The 23,721-nt window shown below is 36.2% G+C and overlaps 1 protein-coding gene across 2 annotated transcripts in view; it reads right to left on the bottom strand.

Moving 5' to 3' along the window:
• Positions 1-23,721, bottom strand: part of FAM117B (family with sequence similarity 117 member B) — a 132,003-nt gene that overhangs the window by 33,400 nt on the left and 74,882 nt on the right. For both annotated transcript variants that reach the window (XM_037009190.2, XM_037009189.2), the window contains exons 3-4: positions 12,708-12,800; positions 11,680-11,793 (exon numbers count right to left, since the gene is read on the bottom strand). In XM_037009190.2, the coding sequence (XP_036865085.2) occupies positions 11,680-11,793; positions 12,708-12,800 (207 nt within the window). The remainder of the gene's footprint in view (positions 1-11,679; positions 11,794-12,707; positions 12,801-23,721) is intronic.

The following is a 23,721-nucleotide window of genomic DNA, read 5'->3' on the forward strand; positions in this document are numbered from 1 at the left end:
TGTGGTATCCACCTTAGCTCTTTTAAGCTGCAGCTATACTTTGTAATAAAGGTCATAGCAGAAGTACCTACTCTTTTGATTTCTAGGAGCAAAGTCTTAAAAAATAGCAATCATGTCCAGGACTGGCATACAAAGACCCCAATGCAGAGCTGCAATTTTCACATTAAAAGTTCAATGTCCCTCTCATTCCTCAGATGAAAAGGGTTTTTTCTCTTTTCTACCTCACTATCCCTTTGCTTTCAAACCCTCCTTGACTACTACAAAAATATAGTGTCCCCAGACCAGATGAAGAATTAAGAAAATCCTATAAAAAGGCTTTCTTGCTTGAGGCCACAACAAACAGACAGACAACACCTGCACAATTTTTAAGTTCTCATCTCTAAATTAGCTTATGGGGCTGGGAAGATGTTCTCCCAGAACATCTCCCACTCTTCCATTACTAACATCTGGTAATCCTCAACCAAACAATTTTGAAATGTAATGGTTATGTATGAGAATATCTCTTGAAATGCTGCTTTAAAATATAACATTTTAAGCATCTAAAGGCTTTGTCAATTGTGGAAACCACATGTGAAAGAAAGATTCTCTCCTAAGAAACCTGGCAGCATTTATTCTTCATAACAAATAATTCTAGGAAAAGAACCACTCAAAAAAGTATGTGAGAATTCTTTTCTAACTGTAATATATCCATTGTCAGCCCAAGAAAAAGATCTTTTGTTAACTAGTGGTTGTAGACTATATCATTATCAGAAGGGTCTACTGTACCTTGATTATTCAGGAATACTAAAGGAATTTCCAACTGAAAATGTACATATTATGAAATCCAAATAAAAAACGTTAAAACTTGGAAAGCCAAGGGGAAAAAAAGAAAAAAGAGCTCCCAATACATTCAAATTTCTTCATCAAATAATGGAAAATCTATCCTTAGAAAAGTCTATTAAATATAGAAAAAGCTTTAAGCACACAAAAACTGAACTGAATAAATGGCCAAATTTTGAGAAATGCTCTATACAATCTGAAACACTGAAAATGTTCCTGAAGCATTTGTAATAACAAATATTTTTTCAGTTTAAACACAGAAAAATATATAAAACCTAACATGTGGCATGATCCCAACAAGGAATGCAATGAAAAACAAAATGGAAGAAAAAATGTCAGGAATAGCAGTCTTAATGGGGAGAGACACTGGATGATTTTTTTCTATTTGAATATTTTAAAAAATAGCAACTTTATTGAAATGCAATTTCTTTCTATTTTTTTAGTTTCTACAATTACTGTAATAAGCATGTAAAGCTTTAAAAAGTAAATTCAATATGAAAATGGCAAACATTCTACCCAAAGCAATCTACAGAGTCAATGAAATCCATATCAAAATACCAACTGCATTTTTTCACTAGAGCAAATAATCCTAAAATTTTTATGGAACCACAAAACACCCTGAATAGACAAAGCAATCTTGAAAAAGAAGAACAAAGCTGGAGGTATCCCACTCAGAGATTTCAAACTATTCTATAAATCTATAGTAACCAACATGGTATGGTACTGGTACAAAACACACATACACACACACAGATCAATGGAGCAGAATAGAGAGCCCAGAAATAAACCATGCCTATATGGTCAATCTATGACAAAGGAGGCAGGAATATATGATGGGGAAAAGAAAGTCTCTTCAATAATGGTGTTGGGAGAACTGGACAGTATGTACAAAAGAATGAAATTGGATCATCGTTTACACCATATACAAAAATAAACTCAAAATGGATAAACATTAAAATGTAAGACCTGATACTATAAAACTACTAGAAGAAAACATAGGCAGTAAACTCTTGAACATCAGTATTAGTAATTTTTTTCTGGATATGTCTCCCCAGGCAAGGGAAACAAAAGCAAAAATAAACAAGTGGGATGACATCAAACTAAAAAGCTCGGCACAGCAAAAGAAAGTATCAACAAAATGAAAAAGCAACCTACTCTATGGGAGAATCTATTTGCAAATGATGTATTGCAAACAATTTTAGCCCCGTAAGGGGCTAATACATAAAATATATAAAGAACTCATACAACTTAATGCTAAAAAAAAAATTAAAAAATGGTCAGTGGACCTGAACAGGAATTTTTCCAAAGAAGATATACAGATGGCTAACAAACACATGAAAAGACGTTCAACATCATTAAACATTGGGGAAATGCAAATCAAAACCACAATGAGGTTGATACCTCATACTAGTCAGAATGGCTAGAATCAATGAGACAAGAAATAACAAGTGTTGGTGAGGATGTGAAGGAAAGGGAACCCTCGTACACTGATGGTGGGAGTGAAAATTGGTGTAGTAACTATAGAAAGCAGTATGGAAGTTTCTCAAAAAACTAAAAATAGAATGCCATACAACCCAGGAATTCCAATTCTGGGAATGTACATGAAGTAAACAAAATCATTAATTTGAAAAGATATATGCACCCTATGTTTACTACAACACTCTTTATAATAAGCCAAGATATGGCAGCAACCATCAATAGATGAATGGTTGAAGAAAATATAGTACATATATACAATTGATATTCAGGCATAAAAAGGAAAGAAATCTTGCCATTTATGACAACATGGATGGACCTATTACCGGAGGTGAAATAAATATACTAAGTGAAATATCAGACAGAAGAAGACAAATACCATATGATTTCATTTACATGTGGAATATAAAAAACAAAACAAACAAAAAAGAAATAGACTTATAAACACATTGTTGGTTACCCTAGTGGAGGTAGGAGGAGGATATGTCAAACTGGTGAAAGGGATGAAGAGATACAAACTTCACATTATAAACTAGTCACAGGATGGAAGTACAGAACAGGGAATATAGCCCGTAATACTGGAGTATCTTGGTACAGTGAAAGATGGTAACCACACTTACTGTGATCATTCAGTAATGTATGTAACTGTCAAATCACTACCATGTATATCTGAAACCAAAATATTATATAACTATAGTCCAATAAAAAGTAAGGACAGAAAAAGATTTTTAAAAATAAAAACATAATTGGCAGAAAGGCCTGGTGGAAAACCCAACTGGTTACTTTTATGTTGAGGTGCTACTCTTAAATGACCTTAGATTTACTGACAAATTACTATGTGCCAAGCATTCCATAGCATTCCATTAAGTGTTTTATAATATTTTATCCCATTTAATCCTCAAAATAACAAAACAGACAGATAATATTATAATGCAGAGAACCTGAGGAACTCTATACACTTAGCAAGTGACAGGAACATACAAGCTTAACAATCAGATCTAAGGGCAACTGTGTTCATCTTATACACTGATATATCATCTCCCAGTTTACAGTTTGGTTCTTTTTTACCATCTAACTTGTTATTTCCAGATAATTATATTTTACTTGTTTCGCTTTCGTGTTGGTTGAAAGATATTTTTATAACAGCTTTTGAAAAATAATTCACAATACCATACAATTCAATGATTTAAGATACACAGCTTTTGCTTTTTTTAAATGGCTACTGAACAGAGAGCTTTCAGTTTTACCTTTTACATTTAGGTATTTGATCCTTTTTGAGTTAGTAGTTTTGTACATGGTGTGAAACTGGAAGATAAATGTTTTACATGTTTTAAAGGCTAAAATTGAATTGGGATTATCCTTACTCCTATCTCTCTATCATTCCCTTCTTATCAACCATCAGCTAACACAGTTTAAAAACTCAGACTCAGAAATCAAATATCTGACTTAGAATCCAAGCCATCTCATTTAACCTTGAGAAAGATACCTGACCTCAACACACGGATTAAAGATGGTGGCATGAGAGGTGAGACAGAGGCCTCCTCCCCAAACCACATATAATACAAAAACATAGATAATACAACTAATTCTAAAAGAGCAACAGGAAAGAAAACTGTCAGACTGCATACACCTGGAGAAAAGAACAGACCTCATGGAACAGGGCACGAGCACTGCTCCCCTATGACCCCCAACACTGCTCCAGGGGCTGAGCAGCTACAGATAATACAGCCTCTGGGTACAAGAGGGTACCACATACAAATATGAAAAGTCAAAGGAACCTAGCTCTAGCAAAAATACCACAAACACCAGAAAAAGAGCCAAGTGAAACTGAACTCATCAATCCTCCTAAAAGAGATTTCAAAATAAAAATCATAAACATGTTCATAGAGATACAGAAAAATATTCAAGAACTCAGGATCGAATTCAGGTCCAAGATTCAATCAGTAAGGAATGCATTATCTGAGATGAAACATAACAATGGAGAGATTTAAAGCATATTAGACACAGTAGAAGAGACTGTAAATGGAATAGAAATTAGAGAACAGGAACACAAAGAAGCTGAGGCACAGAGAGAAAAAAGGATCTCTAGGAATGACAGAATATTGAGAGAATTGTGTGACCAATCCAAATGGAACAATATATGCATTATAGGGGTACCTGAAGAAGAAGAGAGAGAAAAAGGGATAGAAAGTGTCTTTGAGGAGGTAACTGTTGAAAACATCCCCAATTTGGGGAAGAAGACAGTCTCTCAGGCCATGGAGGTGCACAGATTTCCCAACACAATGGACCCAAGGAAGGCAACACCAGGACATATAATAATTAAAATGCCAACGATCAAGTATAAGGACAGAATATTAAAAGCAGCTACAGAGAAAAAAAGATCACATACAAAGGAAAACCCATCAGACTATCATCAAACTTCTCAACAGAAACCTTACAGTTGGAAGAGAGTGGCATATATATATTTAATGCAATGAAACAGAGGGTCTCGAACCAAGAATACTCTTCCCAGCAAGATTATCATTTGAAGGAGGGATAAAACAATTTCCAGATTAGCAAAAGCTGAAACAATTTACCTCCCACAAACCATCTCTATAGTCTATTATGGAGGGACTGCTATAGATGTAAGTGTTCCTAAGGTTAAACAGCTGTCACCAGAGGTAATAAAACCACAGTAAAGAAAGTAGAACAATTAATTACTAAGCAGATGGAAAATCAAATCAACTACCCCCAAAGTCAGTCAAGGGATAGACAAAGAGTACAGAATATGACACCTAATACATAAAGAATGGAGGAGGAAGAAAAAGGAGGGGAAAAAAAGAACTTTAAATTGTGTTTGTAATAGCATAGTGAGTGAGTTAAGATACACTCTCAGATAGTAAGGAAGTTACCCTTGAACCTTTAGTAACCACGAATCTAAAGCCTGCAATGGTACTAAGTACACATCTATAGATAATCACCCTAAATGTAAATGGACTTAATGCACCAATCAAAAGACATAGAGTCACTGAATGAGTAAAAAAACAAGATCCAACTATATGCTGCCCACAAGAGACTCACTTTAAACCCAAAGACATACACAGACTAAAAGTGAAGGGATGGAAAAAGATATTTCATGCAACTAACAGGGAGAAAAAAGCAGAAGTTGCAGTACTTGTATCAGACAAAATAGACTTCAAAACAAAGAAAGTCACAAGAGACAAAGAAGGACATTACAGAATGATAAAGGGGTCAGTCCAACAAGAGGATATAACCATTATAAATATCTATGTACCCAACACAGGAGCAGGTACATATGTGAAACAAATAATAATAGAATTAAAGGGGGAAATGGAATGCACTGCATTCATTCTAGGAGACTTCAACATACCACTCAATCCAAAGGACAGATCAACTGGACAGAAAATAAGTAAGGAGAAAAAGGCACTGAACAACACATCAGAACAGATGGACCTAACAGACATCTACAGAACTCTACATCCAAAAGCAGCAAAATACACATTCTTCTCAAGTGCACATGGAACATTTTGAAGAATAGATCATACACTAGGCCAGAAAAAGAGCCTAGATAAATTTAAAAGGACTGAAATTGTACCAACCAGCTTCTCAGGCCACACAGGTATGAAACTAGAAATAAATTACACACAAAAAAAGAAAAAATTCATGGAGGCTTAACAACATGGTCCTAAATAATCAATGGATCCATGACCAAATAAAAACAGAGATCAAGCAATATATGGAGACAAATAACAACAATAATTTAACACTGCAAAATCTGTGGGACCCACCAATGGCTAGGCTAAGAGGGAAGTAAATTGCAATACAGGTTTACCTCAATAAAGAACAATCCCATATGAACAGTCTAAACTCACAATTAATGAAAATAGAAAAATAAGAACAAATGAGGCCCAATGTCAGTAGAAGGAGCAACATAATAAAGATTAGAGCAGAAATAGATAAAATTGAGAAAAATAAAACAACAGAATCAGTTAAAGCAATAGCTGGTTCTTCGAGAAAATTAACAAAATAGATAAGCCCCTAGCCAGACTTATCAAGAACAAAAGAGACTATACATATATAAACAGAATTAGAAATGAGAAAGGAAAAATCACTACAGATACCACCGAAATACGAAGAATTATTAGAGAATACTATGAAAGAGTATATGCTAACATACTGGATAACCTAGAAGAAATGGACAACTTTCTAGAAAAATATAATCTTTCAAGGTTAACCCAGGAAGAAACAGAAATCTGAACAGGCCAATTACCAGCAACAAAATTGAATTGGTAATACAAATACTACCTAAGAACAAAACACCTGGATGAGATGGCTTCACCACTAAATTTTATCAAACATTTACTGAAGACCTAATACCCATCCTCCTTAAAGTTTTCCAAAGAGTAAAAGAAGAGAGAGTACTTCCAAACTCATTCTATGAGGCCAGCATCACTCTAATACCAAAACCAGGCAAAAACACTACAAAAAAAGAAAGTTACAGACCAATATCCCCAATGAACATACATGCAAAAATACTCAACAAAGTATTAGCAAACCGAATTCAAAAATACATCCAAAAGATCATCCATCATGATCAACTAGGATTTATTCCAGGGATGAAAGGATGGTACAACATTTGAAAATCCATCAACATCATCCACCACATCCACAAAAGGAAAGACAAAAACCACACGATTATTAACATATATGCTGAGAAAGCATTTCACAAAATTCAACATCCATTCATGATAAAAACTCTCAACAAAATGGGTATGAGGGCAAGTACCTCAACATAATAAAGGCCATGTATGACAAACCCACAGGCAATATTATACTTAACAGTGAGAAGCTGAAAACTTTTCCTTTAAGATTGGGAACAAGACAAGGATGCCCACTCTCCCCAATTCTATTCAACACAGTACTGGAGTTCCCAGCCACGGCAATCAGACAACACAAAAAAATAAAGGGCATCCAGATTGGCAAGGAAGAAGTCAAACTGTCCCTGTTTGCAGATGAAATGATATTGTACATAAAAACCCTAAAGAATCCACTCCAAAACTATTAGATGTAATATCTGAATTCAACAAAGTTGCAGGATACAAAATTAATATGCAGTAAGCTGTGGCATTCCTACACACTAACTAGCAGAAAGAGAAATCAGGAAAACAATTCCATTCACAGTTGTATCAAAAGAATAAAATACCTAGGAATATACCTAACCAAGAGAGTGAAAGACCTATACTCTGAAAACTATAAGACACTCATGAGAGAAATTAAAGAAGACACCAATAAATGGAAACACATTGTGTGCTGACGGATAGGAAGAATTAATATTGTCAAAATGGCCATCATGCCTAAAGTAATCTACAGATTCAATGCAATTCCTATCAAAATACCAACAACATTCTTCAATGAACTATAGAAAATCATTCTAAAATTCATATGGAACCACAAAAGAACCTGAATAGCCAAAGGAATCCTGAGAAGGAAGAATAAAGTGGGGGGGATCTTGCTCCCCAACTTCGAGCTCTACTACAAAGCCACAGTAATCAAAACAATTTGGTACTGGCACAAAATCAGACCCACAGACCAGTGGAACAGAACAGAGAGTCCAGATATTAACCCAAACATATATGGTCAATTAATATACGATAAAGGAGCCATGGACATACAATGGGGAAATGACAGCCTCTTCAACAGCTGGTGATGGCAAAACTGGACAGCTACATGTAAGAGAATGAAACTGGATCACTGTCTAACCCCATATACAAAAGTAAATTTGAAATGGATCAAAGACCTGAATGTAAGTCATGAAACCATAAAACTCTTAGAAGACAACATAGGCAAAAATCTCCTGAACATAAGCATGAGCAACCTCTTCCTGAACATATCTCCTCGAGCAAGGGAAACAAAAGCAAAAATGAACATATGGGATACATCAAACTAAGAAGTTTCTGTACGACAAAGGACACCATCAGTAGAATGAAAGGCATCCTACAATATGGGAGAATGTATTTGTAAATGACATATCTGACAAGGGGTTAACATTCAAAATATATAAAGAACTCACACACCTCAACACCCAAAAAGCAAATAACCTGATTAAAAAATGGGCAGAGGATATGAAGAGACAGTTCTCCAAAGAAGGAATTCAGATGGCCACCAGACACATGAAAAGATGCTCTACATCACTAATCATCAGGGAATGCAAATTAAAACTACAACGAGATATTGCCTCACACCAGTAAGGAGAGCCAGCATCGAAAAGACTAAGAACAACAAATGCTGGTGAGGATGTGGAGAAAAGGGAACCCTCCTACCTGCTGGGGGGAATGTAAGCTAGTTCAACGATTGTGGAAAGCAATATGGAAGTTCATCAAAAACTAAAAATAGAAATACCATTTGACCCAGGAATCCCACTCCTTGGAATTCACCCAAAGAATACAACTTCTCAGACTCAAAAAGACATATGCACCCCTATGTTTATTGCAGCACTATTTACAATAGCCAAGATAATGGAAGCAACCTAATTGTCCATCAGTGATGAATGGATAAAGAAGATGTGGTACATATACACAATGGAATACTATTCAGCCATAATAAAGAAACAAATCCTACCATTTCCAACCACATAGAAGGAGCTAGAGGGTATTATGCTAGTGAAATAAGTCAGGGAGAGAAAGACCAATACCAAATGATTTCCCTCATTTGTGGAGTATAACAATGAAGCACAACTGAAGGAACAAAACAGCAGCAGATTCAAAGACTCCAAGAAGGGACTAGCAGTTACCAAAGGAGAGGGGTGGGGAAGGGCGGATGGGGAGGGTGGGAGCAGAGTATTGAGGGGTTTTATGATTAGTTCACATGGTGTGAGGATGCTGCCATGGGGAAGACAGTGCAGCACAGACAAGACAAGTAGTGACTCTGTGGCATCTTACTACACTGAAGGACAGGTCCTTCAATGGGGTATTGTGTGGGGACTCAATAACTAACACAGGTGAATGTAGCAACATTGTTTTTCTTGTAAAACGATAGGAATGTACATCAATGATACCTTAATTTAAAAAAACCCACAATGAAATTATGGGAAAAAAAAAGATACCTGACCTGTCTGGGTCTTAATTTTCTTGTCTGTAAAATGGGACAGTAACAATCCCCACTTGAAAGATGAGGACTAAATGCTAATTATATACATAAAAACTGAGTTGAGTACTTGCCATATAGTAAGCAATTAATAGAGTTCAAATTTATTACTTGCTATCCTTCCAGGTCCATAGCTTCTACCTTATTTTAGGCCTCCATCATTTCCTATTTGAATTATAAATTCTATTCTTAAATGATTTTCCTTCTCTACTCTTGTCCTCTTCCAAATTCATTCTCTACTCTGAACTCATAATAACCATTATAAAATGCATATCTGACCGCTTATCAATCCTCTGCATTTTAAAAAATAGTTTCCTGGTACCTAAGGACAGAGTCCAAAGTTAACAACTGAGACATGATAACTTCAGGTATGGCTGCTATTTATCTACCTAGCCTAATATTTTACTGGCACCCCTACCAGGAGCCATGATTTCTTCCACCTCTAGGAACTGGCAAAATCGTGCTTATAGAGATCAGCCTGGACATGACTTTCACCGAGAAGCCTTTCTAGACGGCTCCACAGCCAGTCCAAGGATAAATACCCCTCCTACAGCATTCTAAACTCTCTCCTATCAACACGCTCATTATAATGTATAATGATTGTTAATTTAAATTTATCAGAAATTTGATAGAAATCTGTCAGCATTTATCACCACATCCCCTAATGAACACTAGAGAACCAGCCATATGGTAGATATTTAATAAATGTTTAGATGGAGGAATGGCCTCAAAAGTAAATTATTTCAAAGTGGTACTTTTCTCCACTAGAGAAAGAACCCACTAAAACAAAGCCATGCCCATGACTTAATCATGTTCATAGTCTGAAAGTTCCAATTAAACATGAACTCCACTGTCATAGCTACTATGATGCACATGTGATTGGTCTCTTGTTGGCTATGAACACTCAAAAAACCCAGTCAAGTAGTCAAGATTCTTGGTGTGTCAAATGTAGAAAACTCAAGCTACATGAATTTATTTGTCAAGTTTCAGTCCTAAACTTCTCTGCAAATAGACAATTTAGAGTTAAATATGAACTTCATGGAAACTCCCATAATCTTTACTAAACAAATTCAACTTACAAGGGAAAAAGAGGAAATTTTGGATAATTTTACTACTTTAGTTGCTGACTTCAATTCAACTTTTTAAAAAGTCACTTCAGAAAACATAAAATCCTAAAATCCATCACTTAATTCAGTAACATTCAATTTTAACCCCTCTCTACTTGGAGTTGAAGTATAGGCTGGAAATAAAAAAGTGGCCTTATTTCTCAGTACATATAAATTATTTATAATGATTAGAGGGAGTGGGAAGTTGGCAAATTCAACTTTATCTATAGCCTTTTGAGAGTGAGGGGGTTTGGTTTTCAATTTGTATTCTAATTTTAACAGTTGTTAGTCTATTCAAATTTTTCATTTCTTATTTTGTCAATTTTATATTATCCATTTCTCCAGGTATAAACCCAATTTAAGTTTTAATATGTATTAATATATATTCATATTTTATAATTTAAATACCTTATAGATGGAAAAAATCTACTGGAAAATGTAAGTTTGTGAAATCAAATTTGAATATTGTTAAGTATCAGCATTTAGGACAAAACTGGTTTAAAAAAATACATACCTTTACTCATACTTTCTCTTGAGAACAATTCACATATACTTGGCAATCATCAGAAGCTATCAATCTATAAAAGGTGTTAGCAAACTTTTTTTGCTTACTCCTCACCAAGGGACCCCAATCCAACTTCAATTCAGTTAGAGAGAAATGCTCCATGGGTGAGCTCCCAAGAACAGTTCATAGGGTTCTATACAGGAATCAAAAGCAGCTAGAGGTTTCCCCTACTAAAAGACTCAGGTATCATTATCGTCAATCTTCAGATGAGGAAACAAAAAACAGGTTACTTGTATAGGGTCTGGTTCCACAGCCAATGCTTATCTCTTTATTACTCTGCTTCCAAAATACTGAACTTTCCAAAAGACAAAAATCAAAATAAGTAGTTAGCTCTGTTTTCTAGAAGTCCTATCACAAATCACTAAAGGAAGGTATCATTTTGTCAACCTAATTCTCTAGGTTTTTTTATTTTTTATTATTTTTTTTTAATGAAGGATGTGACTCAATATTTTAATCAGTGTTTCAAATATGTTTTTGGACATTTTTGTCCTAACAGTTACCTTTGAAATAATAAATCAGCAGGAAAACAGCAAATCCCTTGTCTGGGTTTTGCAGTATCTGTGCTCCTACCTGACACTGGTTAATAGCAGCATGGTTGCCATGGAACGGAGACTGTCTTTCTTTCTCTCGATGATGGCGACTGCTGTGCTTACTCCTCTGCAACTGCTGGCGTAATTTGGCAATCTGAAAAGGGGAGAAATAACAAGTGCATCACAACGTTTTCCACACTTCATTAAACATATTCTTTATGAACCAGTAAAATTCAGCCTTAATAAGTCTCTTGAGTTTTCAAACTATAATCATAAAATCTGACTTGTCTGTACAAAATCTACATATAACCACATACACACATATGTGCATATTATGTATCATACTTTTAAAGAGAATCAAAATTACGTTCCAACACTGTTAAACAAAAGCAATTTTCAACATTTAGAATAAATTATAGCCTTCACAAATTAAAAGTAATAATTATTCTCTCATTGCCCCACAGTGTCACATTTTATATTTATATTTGTATTTCTCAAACACCTAACCCTTCAACAGCTCTGAAATTTAAACAGTATAATTCAAGCCATGAAATGCATTCAGACACAATCTTTAAATAATAAATATAATTTCAATCAATACCCCACATTATTCCCTGACTTTTTCTGTTCTATTTCTACATTATGTATAGAATGCAAATGTCATAATTATAGGTACAGGAAACGACAATCAGCATATGGCCATAATCAATTTGGTTATACTTGGTTACTGAATTTTAGAAACACTACCATTATATACAGAAATAATACATGTGAATTTGATGTATCACCACAATTTTACACATCTGATGTTCACACTTCTTAAAAGGTACAGACTCTTGTTTAAAAAAAAAGACAAAACACAATCAGATAAGTAATGTGTACATTTCCCCATTCAAAACTTTATCCAATCAACATAACTGTTTTTCTGTATTTCTGAAGTAAATAAAACCAAACAAAAAACAAAAAACAGAAATTGACAAATCTTTCCTACCCACAACTTCAAAGACCAGCCAAGGAAGGGATGAATTTTCTATCTATACCCACTTCCTTGGCAACTTTTTTCCTGACCTCCTTAAGTTGATCTGTACTGCCCCAGGATGCTGAACGCTTGTGAGACCCCTTCTTCTTTTCAGAGTATTCTTCAGCCCATGCACTCTCTGTCTATAGTGGGAAAAAGAAGGAAGGGATAATTTTAACAAAAGTTAATCCTTTAACAATAAGTATACCAAATTTGTGAAAACAAGGATGGACCTTGAGAGCATTAAGCTAAATGAAGTAAGTCAGAGAAAGACAAATACTGTATGATCTCATATGTGTAATCTAAAAACAAAGCACAACAAATTCATAGAAAAAGAGATCAGATTTGTGGTTATCAGAGCACAGGGGTTTAGGGGTGGGGGGAGTTGGAACTGGATGAGAGTGGTCAAAAGATGCAAACTTTCAATTATAAGATAAAGGAGTAGTACTGTGGATGTAATGGGCAACATGATGACTAACAATGCTGTGTGGTATATTTGAAAGTTGCTAAGAGAGTATATCCTAACAGTTCCCATCACAAGGAAAAAAACGGGTTTTGTGTGGGTTTTTTTTGGCAGCTATATGAGGTGATGGATGTTAACTAAACTTAGAGTGATAATCATTTTGCAATAAAAGTATGTCACGTCATTATGCTGTACACCTTAAATGTATATAGTCCTGCATGTCAATTATATCACAGTAAACCTGAAAATTCCTTTTCTAAAAAAAAACACCATAGTTTTCTATTATAAAATACATTCTTATTACAGAAAAATTAGATACTAGAAAATATTTAAAATAACAAATACCCACAGTTCTCCCAGCACTAATTACTTAATTACAGTATTTTAGCCTACTTCTTTCATTTCTATTAATAAAGAAGTTATTTTTACGTAATTTTTTTTTTTTTTTTTTTGAGAGGGCATCTCTCATATTTATTGATCAAATGGTTGTTAACAACAATAAAATTCAGTATAGGGGGGTCAATGCTCAATGTACAATCATTAATCCATCTCAAGCCTAATTCTCGTCAGTCTCCAATCTTCTGAAGCATAACGAACAAGTTCTTACATGGTGAACGAATTCTTACAGAGTGAATAAATTCTTACATGGTGAACAGTACAAGGGCATTCATCACAGAAACTTTTGGTTTTGATCATGCAATATGACCTATAAACCATCAGGTCAAATATGAATATTCATTTGATTTTTGTACTTGATTTATATGTTGATCCCACATTTCTCCTATTATTATTATTATTTTTATTTTTAATAAAATGCTGAAGTGGTAGGTAGATGCAAGATAAAGGTAGAAAACATAGTTTAGTGCTGTAAGAAGGCAAATGTAGATGATCAGATGATCAGGTGTGTGCCTATGGACTAAGTATTAATCCAGGCTAGACAAGGGCAGCAAGACATCCACGGATGCAGAAGATTTCTCTCAAAGCAGGGGGGGTGAGGTTCTCAGCCTCACCTCTGTTGATCCCCAAATTCTCACCTGATGGCCCCCCTGCGACTGTGCCTGTCTTAGGTTGTTCCTCCCTTGAGGAATCTTACCCGTCTCTGGCTAACCAGTCATCTTCCGGGGCCATACAGGGAAATGTAAAGTTGGTAAGTGAGAGAGAAGCCATATTGTTTGCAAAGGTTAGCTTTTTACTTCTTTGCAGATTTATGCCCTGTGGCTTCTATGCCCAGCACTTGTCTCGAGGTATCTTTACCACCTGGAGGAATTATGATACTCGGTAAATTCGATATGAGGCACGAATTCTATTTAAGGTTTGTAATTAGGAAGGAAGAAGAAAAGCTATAGATGTAGCATATGAAGGAAACTTGGGAGGATTGATTATTTCTTTGACATATCTTCTTGTATAGTACCTTAAGTATGTATAGGTTTTAAACTACTAACTAATTTGCACACACATATTAACATAATAGGAATACGGTGACATAAACAAAGCAAATCTATAATTACCAGCCATCTCCAGTGAAGCCAAGAAAACCATTTAGGCACCCTAGGCATTTGTGAAAATTTATCTATAATATGATGGATATTTTCCAACTGTACTTGAACCATCAGACAAATTAAAGCAGCCCATTTCTGGGATCTGTTCACATCCCATATGTTCTTTTAACCATAGATAGTCTATAGTCATGAGATTTTGGGGTGCTACAACTTGCACCCCTCCCAACTCCTGGTTGAGTTCCAACAGTACAGATCCAGTCAAATTTGTTGTCTCACTGTATGCACATGCCAGCCTAGACATCTCCCTCCTCCTTCTTATGGCAAGTCCAGGAGACGGTGGGCTGGATGCAGCCACAACCGCAGCATCGTCCGGATCCCTGGGGAGGCTTTTTGATGATCATCCCCCGGCACGAGTCCTCCAGAGAGTGCTGATGCCAGAAGCTCCTCCTCATATCGTATCTTATTTCATTTTCTGGGTATCCAAGCTAGGCCTTGATCTTCTGCGTAGAAACAAACAGACCCTTTGCCCACACTTTGACATGCCCTCTATACCACTGTGCAGAACTCATTGGAGGTCAGCACACAGTAACTGCTTTTTTTTTTTTTTTTTTTAATTAAGAGAAAGGAATATTATCAGAAAAGAGTACCTCCATAGCTGATCATCTGACACCCTTTAAGTGATCAACATTAAGGATATTTAAAGCATGCGTTGATCTTTGATTTACCAATAGTTTTATCCTGTTAACGAGTAATCCTCTTTTCTTTCTTTCTTTCTTTCTTTTTTTTTTTTTTTTAAATTTTTAATCTACCCTTACATGAAGAATACTATGTTTACTATGCTCTCCCCTATTATCAGGTCCCCCCTAACAACCCCATTACGGTTACTGTCCATCAGCTTAGCAAAATGTGGTAGAGTCACTACTTGTCCTCTCTGTGTTGTGCAGCCCACCCTCCCCTTTCTCCCTCCCCCCCATGCATGCTAATCTTAATACCCCCCTTCTTCTTCCCCCCCCTTATCCCTCCCTGCCCACCCATCCTCCCCAGTTCCTTTCCCTTTGGTACCTGTTAGTCCATTTTTGGGTTCTGTAATTCTGCTGCTGTTTTGTTCCTTCAGTTTTTCCTTTGTTCCTATACTCCTCAGATGAGTGAAATCATTTGGTATTTCTCTTTCTCCGCTTGGCTTATTTCACTGAGCATAATACTCTCCAGCTCCATCCATGTTGCTGCAAATGGTTGGATTTTTCCACTTCTTATGGCTGAGTAGTATTCCATTGTGTATATGTACCACATCTTCTTTATCCATTCATCTACAGATGGACATTTAGGTTGCTTCCAATTCTTGGCTATTGTAAATAGTGCTGCGATAAACATAGGAGTGCATCTGTCTTTCTCAAACTTGATTGCTGCGTTCTTAGGGTAAATTCCTAGGAGTGGAATTCCTGGGTCAAATGGTAGGTCTGTTTTGAGCATTTTGATGCACCTCCATACTGCTTTCCACAATGGTTGAACTAATTTACATTCCCACCAGCAGTGTAGGAGGGTTCCCCTTTCTCCACAGCCTCGCCAACATTTGTTGTTGTTTGTCTTTTGGATGGCAGCTATCCTTACTGGTGTGAGGTGATACCTCATTGTAGTTTTAATTTGCATTTCTCTGATAATTAGCGATGTGGAGCATCTTTTCATGTGTCTCTTGGCCATCTGTATTTTTTTTTTGGAGAACTGTCTGTTCAGTTCCTCTGCCCATTTTTTAATTGGGTTATTTGTTTTTTGTTTGTTGAGGCGTGTGAGCTCTTTATATATTCTGGACGTCAAGCCTTTATCAGATCTGTCATTTTCAAATATATTCTCCCATACTGTAGGGTTCCTTTTTGTTCTATTGATGGTGTCTTTCGCTGTACAGAAGCTTTTCAGCTTAATGTAGTCCCACTTGCTCATTTTTGCTGTTGTTTTCCTTGCCCGGGGAGATATGTTCAAGAAGAGATCACTCATGTTTATGTCTAAGAGGTTTTTGCCTATGTTTTTTTCCAAGAGTTTAATGGTTTCGTGACTTACATTCAGGTCTTTGATCCATTTTGAGTTTACCTTTGTATATGGGGTTAGACAATGGTCCAGTTTCATTCTCCTACATGCAGCTGTCCAGTTTTGCCAGCACCATCTGTTGAAGAGACTGTCATTTTGCCATTGTATGTCCATGGCTCCTTTATCAAATATTAATTGACCATATATGTTTGGGTTAATTTCTGGGGTCTCTAATCTGTTCCACTGGTCTGTGGCTCTGTTCTTGTGCCAGTACCAAATTGTCTTGATTACTATGGCTTTGTAGTAGAGCTTGAAGTTGGGGAGTGAGATCCCCCCTACTTTATTCTTCTTTTTCAGGATTGCTTTGGCTATTCGGGGTCTTTGGTGTTTCCATATGAATTTTTGAATTATTTGTTCCAATTCATTGAAGAATGTTGCTGGTAATTTGAGAGGGATTGCATCAAATTTGTATATTGCTTTCGGCAGGATGGCCATTTTGACGATATTAATTCTTCCTAGCCATGAGCATGGGATGAGTTTCCATTTATTAGTGTCCCCTTTAATTTCTCTTAAGAGTGACTTGTAGTTTTCAGAGTATAAGTCTTTCACTTCCTTGGTTAGGTTTATTCCTAGGTATTTTATTCTTTTTGATGCAATGGTGAATGGAATTGTTTTCCTGATTTCTCTTTCTATTGATTCGTTGTTAGTGTATAGGAAAGCTACAGATTTCTGTGTGTTGATTTTGTATCCTGCAACTTTGCTGTATTCCGATATCAGTTCTAGTAGTTTTGGAGTGGAGTCTTTAGGGTTTTTTATGTACAGTATCATATCATCTGCAAATAGTGACAGTTTAACTTCTTCTTTACCAATCTGGATTCCTTGTATTTCTTTGTTTTGTCTGATTGCCGTGGCTAGGACCTCCAGTACTATGTTAAATAACAGTGGGGAGAGTGGGCATCCCTGTCTGGTTCCCGATCTCAGTGGAAATGCTTTCAGCTTCTCGCTGTTCAGTATAATGCTGGCTGTGGGTTTATCATAGATGGCCTTTATTATGTTGAGGTACTTGCCCTCTATTCCCATTTTGCTGAGAGTTTTTATCATGAATGGATGTTGAATTTTGTCAAATGCTTTTTCAGCATCTATGGAGATGATCATGTGGTTTTTGTCTTTCTTTTTGTTGATGTGGTGGATGATGTTGATGGATTTTCGAATGTTGTACCATCCTTGCATCCCTGGGATGAACCCCACTTGGTCATGGTGTATGATCCTTTTGATATACTGTTGAATTCTGTTTGCTAATATTTTATTGAGTATTTTTGCATCTACGTTCATCAGGGATATTGGTCTGTAATTTTCTTTTTTGGTGGGGTCTTTTCCTGGTTTTGGTATTAGGGTGATGTTGGCTTCATAGAATGAGTTTGGGAGTATTCCCTCTTCTTCTATTTTGTGGAACACTTTAAGGAGAATGGGTATTATGTCTTCTCTGTGTGTCTGATAAAATTCCGAGGTAAATCCGTCCGGCCCCGGGGTTTTGTTCTTGGGTAGTTTTTTGATTACTGTTTCAATTTCTTTGCTTGTAATTGGTTTGTTTAACTTTTGTGTTTCTTCCTTGGTCAGTCTTGGGAGGTTATATTTTTCTAGGAAGTTGTCCATTTCTTCTAGGTTTTCCAGCTTGTTGGCATATAGGTTTTCATAGTAGTCTTTAATAATTCTTTGTATTTCTGTGGAGTCTGTCGTGATTTTTCCATTCTCATTTCTGATTATGTTGATTTGTGTTGACTCTCTTTTTCTCTTAATAAGTTGGGCTAGAGGCTTATCTATTTTGTTTATTTTCTCAAAGAACCAGCTCTTGGTTTCGTTGATTTTTGCTATTGTTTTATTCTTCTCAATTTTGTTTATTTCTTCTCTGATCTTTATTATGTCCCTCCTTCTGCTGACTTTAGGCCTCATTTGTTCTTCTTTTTCCAGTTTTAATAGTTGTGATGTTAGACTATTCATTTGGGATTGTTCTTCCTTCTTCAAGTGTGCCTGGATTGCTATATACTTTCCTCTTAAGACTGCTTTCGCTGCATCCCACAGAAGTTGGGGCTTAGTGTTGTTGTTGTCATTTGTTTCTATATATTCCTTGATCTCTATTTTGATTTGTTCATTGATCCATTGATTATTTAGTAGCATGTTGTTAAGCCTCCATGTGTTTGTGAGCCTTTTTGTTTTCTTTGTAGAATTTATTTCTACTTTCATACCTTTGTGGTCTGAAAAATTGGTTGGTAGAATTTCAATATTGTGGAATTTACTGAGGCTCTTTTTGTGAGCTAGTATGTGGTCTATTCTGGAGAATGTTCCATGTGCACTTGAGAAGAATGTATATCCTGTTGCTTTTGGATGTAAAGTTCTATAGATGTCTATTAGGTCCATCTGTTCTAGTGTGTTGTTCAGTGCCTGTGTGTCTTTACTTATTTTCTGCCCGGTGGATCTATCCTTTGGGGTGAGTGGTGTGTTGAAGTCTCCTACAATGAATGCATTGCAGTCTATTTCCCTCTTTAGTTCTGTTAGTATTTGCTTCACATATGCTGGTGCTCCTGTATTGGGTGCATATATATTTAGAATGGTTATATCCTCTTGTTGGACTAAGCCCTTTATCATTATGTAGTGGCCTTCTTTATCTCTTGTTACTTTCTTTGTTTTGAAGTCTATTTTGTCTGATATTAGTACTGCAACCCCTGCTTTCTTCTCACTGTTGTTTGCCTGAAATATGTTTTTCCATCCCTTGACTTTTAGTCTATGCTTATCTTTGGGTTTAAGGTGAGTTTCTTGTAAGCAGCATATAGATGGGTCTTGCTTTTTTATCCATTCTATTACTCTATGTCTTTTGATTGGTGCATTAAGTCCATTTACATTTAGGCTGACTATTGAAAGATATGTACTTATTGCCATTGCAGGCTTTAGATTCGTGGTTACCAAAGGTTCAAGGTTAGCTTCTTTAGTATCTTACTGCCTAACTTAGCTCGCTTATTGAGCTGTTATATACACTGTCTGGAGAGTCTTTTCTTCTCTCCCTTCTTATTCCTCCTCCTCCATTCTTCATATGTTGTGTGTTTTGTTCTGTGCTCTTTTTAGGGATGCTCCCATCTAGAGCAGTCCCTGTAGGATGCCCTGTAGAGGTGGTTTGTGGGAAGCAAATTCCCTCAGCTTTTGCTTGTCTGGGAATTGTTTGATCCCACCATCATATTTAAATGATAGTCGTGCTGGATACAGTATCCTTGGTTCAAGGCCCTTCTGTTTCATTGCATTAAGTATATCATGCCATTCTCTTCTGGCCTGTAGGGTTTCTGTTGAGAAGTCTGATGTTAGCCTGATTGGTTTTCCTTTATAGGTGACCTTTTTCTCTCTAGCTGCCTTTAAAACTCTTTCCTTGTCCTTGATCCTTGCCATTTTAATTATTATGTGTCTTGGTGTTGTCCTCCTTGGATCCTTTCTGTTGGGGGTTCTGTATAATTCCATGGTCTGTTCGATTATTTCCTCCCCCAGTTTGGGGAAGTTTTCAGCAATTATTTCTTCAAAGACACTTTCTATCCCTTTTCCTCTTTCTTCCTCTTCTGGTATCCCTATAATACGAATGTTTTTCCTTTTGTATTGGTCACATATTTCTCTTAGTGTTGTTTCATTCCTGGAGATCCTTTTATCTCTCTCTCTGTCAGCTTCTATACGTTCCTGTTCTCTGGCTTCTATTCCTTCAATGGCCTTTTGCATCTTATCCATTCTGCTTATAAATCCTTCCAGGGATTGTTTCACTTCTGTGATCTCTTTCCTGACATCTGTGATCTCCTTCCGGACTTCATCCCACTGCTCTTGCATTTTTCTCTGCATCTCATCCCACTGCTCTTGCATTTTTCTCTGCATCTCATCCCATTGCTCTTGCATTTTTTTCTGCATCTCTGTCAGCATGTTCATGATTTTTATTTTGAATTCTTTTTCAGGAGGACTAGTTAGGTCTGTCTCCTTCTCAGGTGTTGTCTCTGTGATCTTTGTCTGCCTGTAGTTTTGCCTTTTCATGGTGATAGAGATAGTTTGCAGAGCTGGTACAAGTGACCGCTGGAAGAGCTTCCCTTCTTGTTGGTTTGTAGCCTTTTCCTGGGAGAATAGCGACCTCTAGTGGCTTGTGCTGGGCAGCTGTGCGCAGACAGGGCTTCTGCTTCCTGCCCAGTTGCTTTGGGGTTTGTCTCCGCTGTTGCTGTGGGCTTGGCCTGGCTGGGGCTGTTCCTCCAAAATGGTGGAGCCCCGTTGGAGGGGGAGCAGCCAGGAGACTATTTATCTCCGTAAGGGGCCTCTGTGCTCCCTGCTGCCCAGGGGGTTAGAGTGCCCAGAGATCCCCAGATTCCCTGCTTCTGGTCTAAGTGACCTGTCCTGCCCCTTTAAGATTTCCAAAAAGCACTCCCCTTCACAAGGCGCTGGGTTCTTGCAGGTGTGGATGTGGTCTGGATGTTGTCCTGTGTCCTGTGGTCTCTATTTTAGGAAGATTTTTCTTTGTTATATTTTCATAGCTCTATGTGTTTTTGGGAGGAGATTTCCACTGCTCTACTCACGCCGCCATCTTGGCTCCTCCTCTCTTTTTACGTAATTTTAAGTGTAGCATTTATTGAACAAATTCATTATAATAATAGCCAACATTCTTGTGCCCTTATTATGTGCTAGGCACTGCACTGTGTTTTGTAAAAGTGCCATAAGGGGTCTTTCACTGTATTATCTGATTTAAAACATACAAAAAGTTCTATGAATTTTGCAGATAAGGAAGCTTGACAATGTGGGTTTAGATAAGCTGCCTAAGGTCTCACAGCTAAGAAGTGGCAGAGCCAAAATAAAAACTTATAACTTATGACTGTACAGTCCACATATTTTATTTTTATTTCTTGTCTTGCTTTAAATATCTGCAGAGCATAGCCTGAAAAATGTTAAGTCCTTAGTTGTTATAAAAAATCCAGAATTTAAAAATACTGTATCACAAAAATGTAAAAATGAGTTTTTAGCTCATAAAAATATGCTCAACCTCACCCATAATAAGAGAAATGCAAGTTAAAACTTCATTGAGACTTGGCAATTTGATAACATACACTCTCCTACATTGCTGGCAGAAGTGTAAATTAGTACAGGCTTTATGGAAAGGGATTTAGCAACTGCTGTCAGAGTTACAAATGCACATACTGTTTGATACCATAAACCCTCTTTTGGTAATTTATCCTGAAGATGTACTAAATGTATATATTTATGAAGAAAATGACATATTCCCTGTAGCACTTTTTTTACAAGTAAAAAATTACAATAGAGGACTCGCTAAATAAATTATGTTAATATCCTTACAAAAGAATACTATGCAGCTATACAAAATGAGTAAGGAAATTCACAGTATGCTGATAACAATAAAAAACTCAAGGTTCAGTCTAGCACTGTATACCCTTCTCTACCTCTTTAGTTTTGTACTATATAAATGAATGTATAGCCTCTTCAAAGCAGTACATTTATATACAAAGGAGAAAAACTTCTAAGGGGAAATTTTTTTTTGTATGGAATGATGTCCCTAAGTAAACAACAAGGTCACAGAAGAATGTATAAAGATTATGCTATCTTGTGTTTAAGAGAAACCCTTTCCCCCTTTTGGTAACCTCTAAGGAAATAACTGATTTGGGCAAGGATCATCAATGGATACTAGAACCATTAGGTGAAAAGTTAACTAAGGAACAGGACATTCATGTGATGCAAAAGAAATACACAAGAGATTACTTGCTGACCACAAAAGGAAAAATTATCTCCTTTACAAATATGTAAGATAATTTATAAAATAACTGAATGTTATTGAGACCAAAGAAAAGTGTGAGAATGAGCTGTTCTAAATTAAAAGTGACTGAAGAAAAACAAAGTACAATTCATAAATCTCAGACTGGATTCTGGTTCAAAAAAAAATTATGGGGAAATCTTAACATGGACTGAATGTTACATGATACTATGGATTACTAATTTTCCTAGGTAAGCTAATGCTATTGTGCTTATATAGGAAATATCCTTATTCTTTAGAGATACATGTTGAAGGATTGAGGGATAAAGATATTTGCAACATACTTTCAAACAGTACAGCAAACATAGAAACACAAAGACTGGTAAAACAAATATGACTGATGTTTAAAACTGTTGAATCTACACACAGGAGTAGCACTTATTCCAATTTTTTGTCTTAACCATTTCTTACTAAAATATTAGAGGGGGAAAAACAATATTAAGTTATTATCAACTGACATTTTATAAAATATAGTTAGGACAATTACATAAAGTAACATTCCTATCAAAAAGAATCAAACCAACAAATAAGTACAGAAAGAATGACGAGAGTCGGAAAATCATTTGGAACTACTATAGGAATTGTTGATTTAATTAAGAATCATCAGGGAATGCTAGTGAGTGATCTTGGGGAACAGGATATTTACAGTTTTAAATATTTCCCTACAGATCACTCAGGAGTTACAAAAGGAATCTGGTGGATCCAACATAACATCACTGATATCATCCACCTCGATACACTTACACACAGTGGACACACATCACATGTGTAATAACTTGAATCTAATTGTGAAAAAAAACCCAGCTAAACCCACATTGAAAAAACTCAACAAAAATAAGAAGGGGTTGCACTCTTAAAAAAAAATAAAACTTCAATGTAATGAAAGAAAAAAGCTGAGGAAGTGTTCTAGATTAAAGGATACTAAAGAAAGAGGACATCTAAGTGTCATGTGTGCTCCTTGACTATAGAGAACACTACTGTGGAAACTGAAACAATTTGCATATAGATCAAACTAATAATAGTATTGTATCAATGTCAAATCTACTGGATTTGTAATTATATTAGGAATATTTTTTTTATTTTGTTATCATTAATCTACAATTACATGAAGAACACTATGTTTACTAGGCTCCCCTTTTCACAAGTCCCCCCCACAAACCCCATTACAGTCACTGTCCATCAGTGTAATAAGATGCTGTAGACTCACTACTTGTCTTCTCTGTGTTGCACATCCCTCCCTATGCCCCCACACACAC

Source organism: Manis javanica, chromosome 12, assembly GCF_040802235.1.
Source record: "Manis javanica isolate MJ-LG chromosome 12, MJ_LKY, whole genome shotgun sequence".
Classification (NCBI taxonomy): domain Eukaryota; kingdom Metazoa; phylum Chordata; class Mammalia; order Pholidota; family Manidae; genus Manis; species Manis javanica.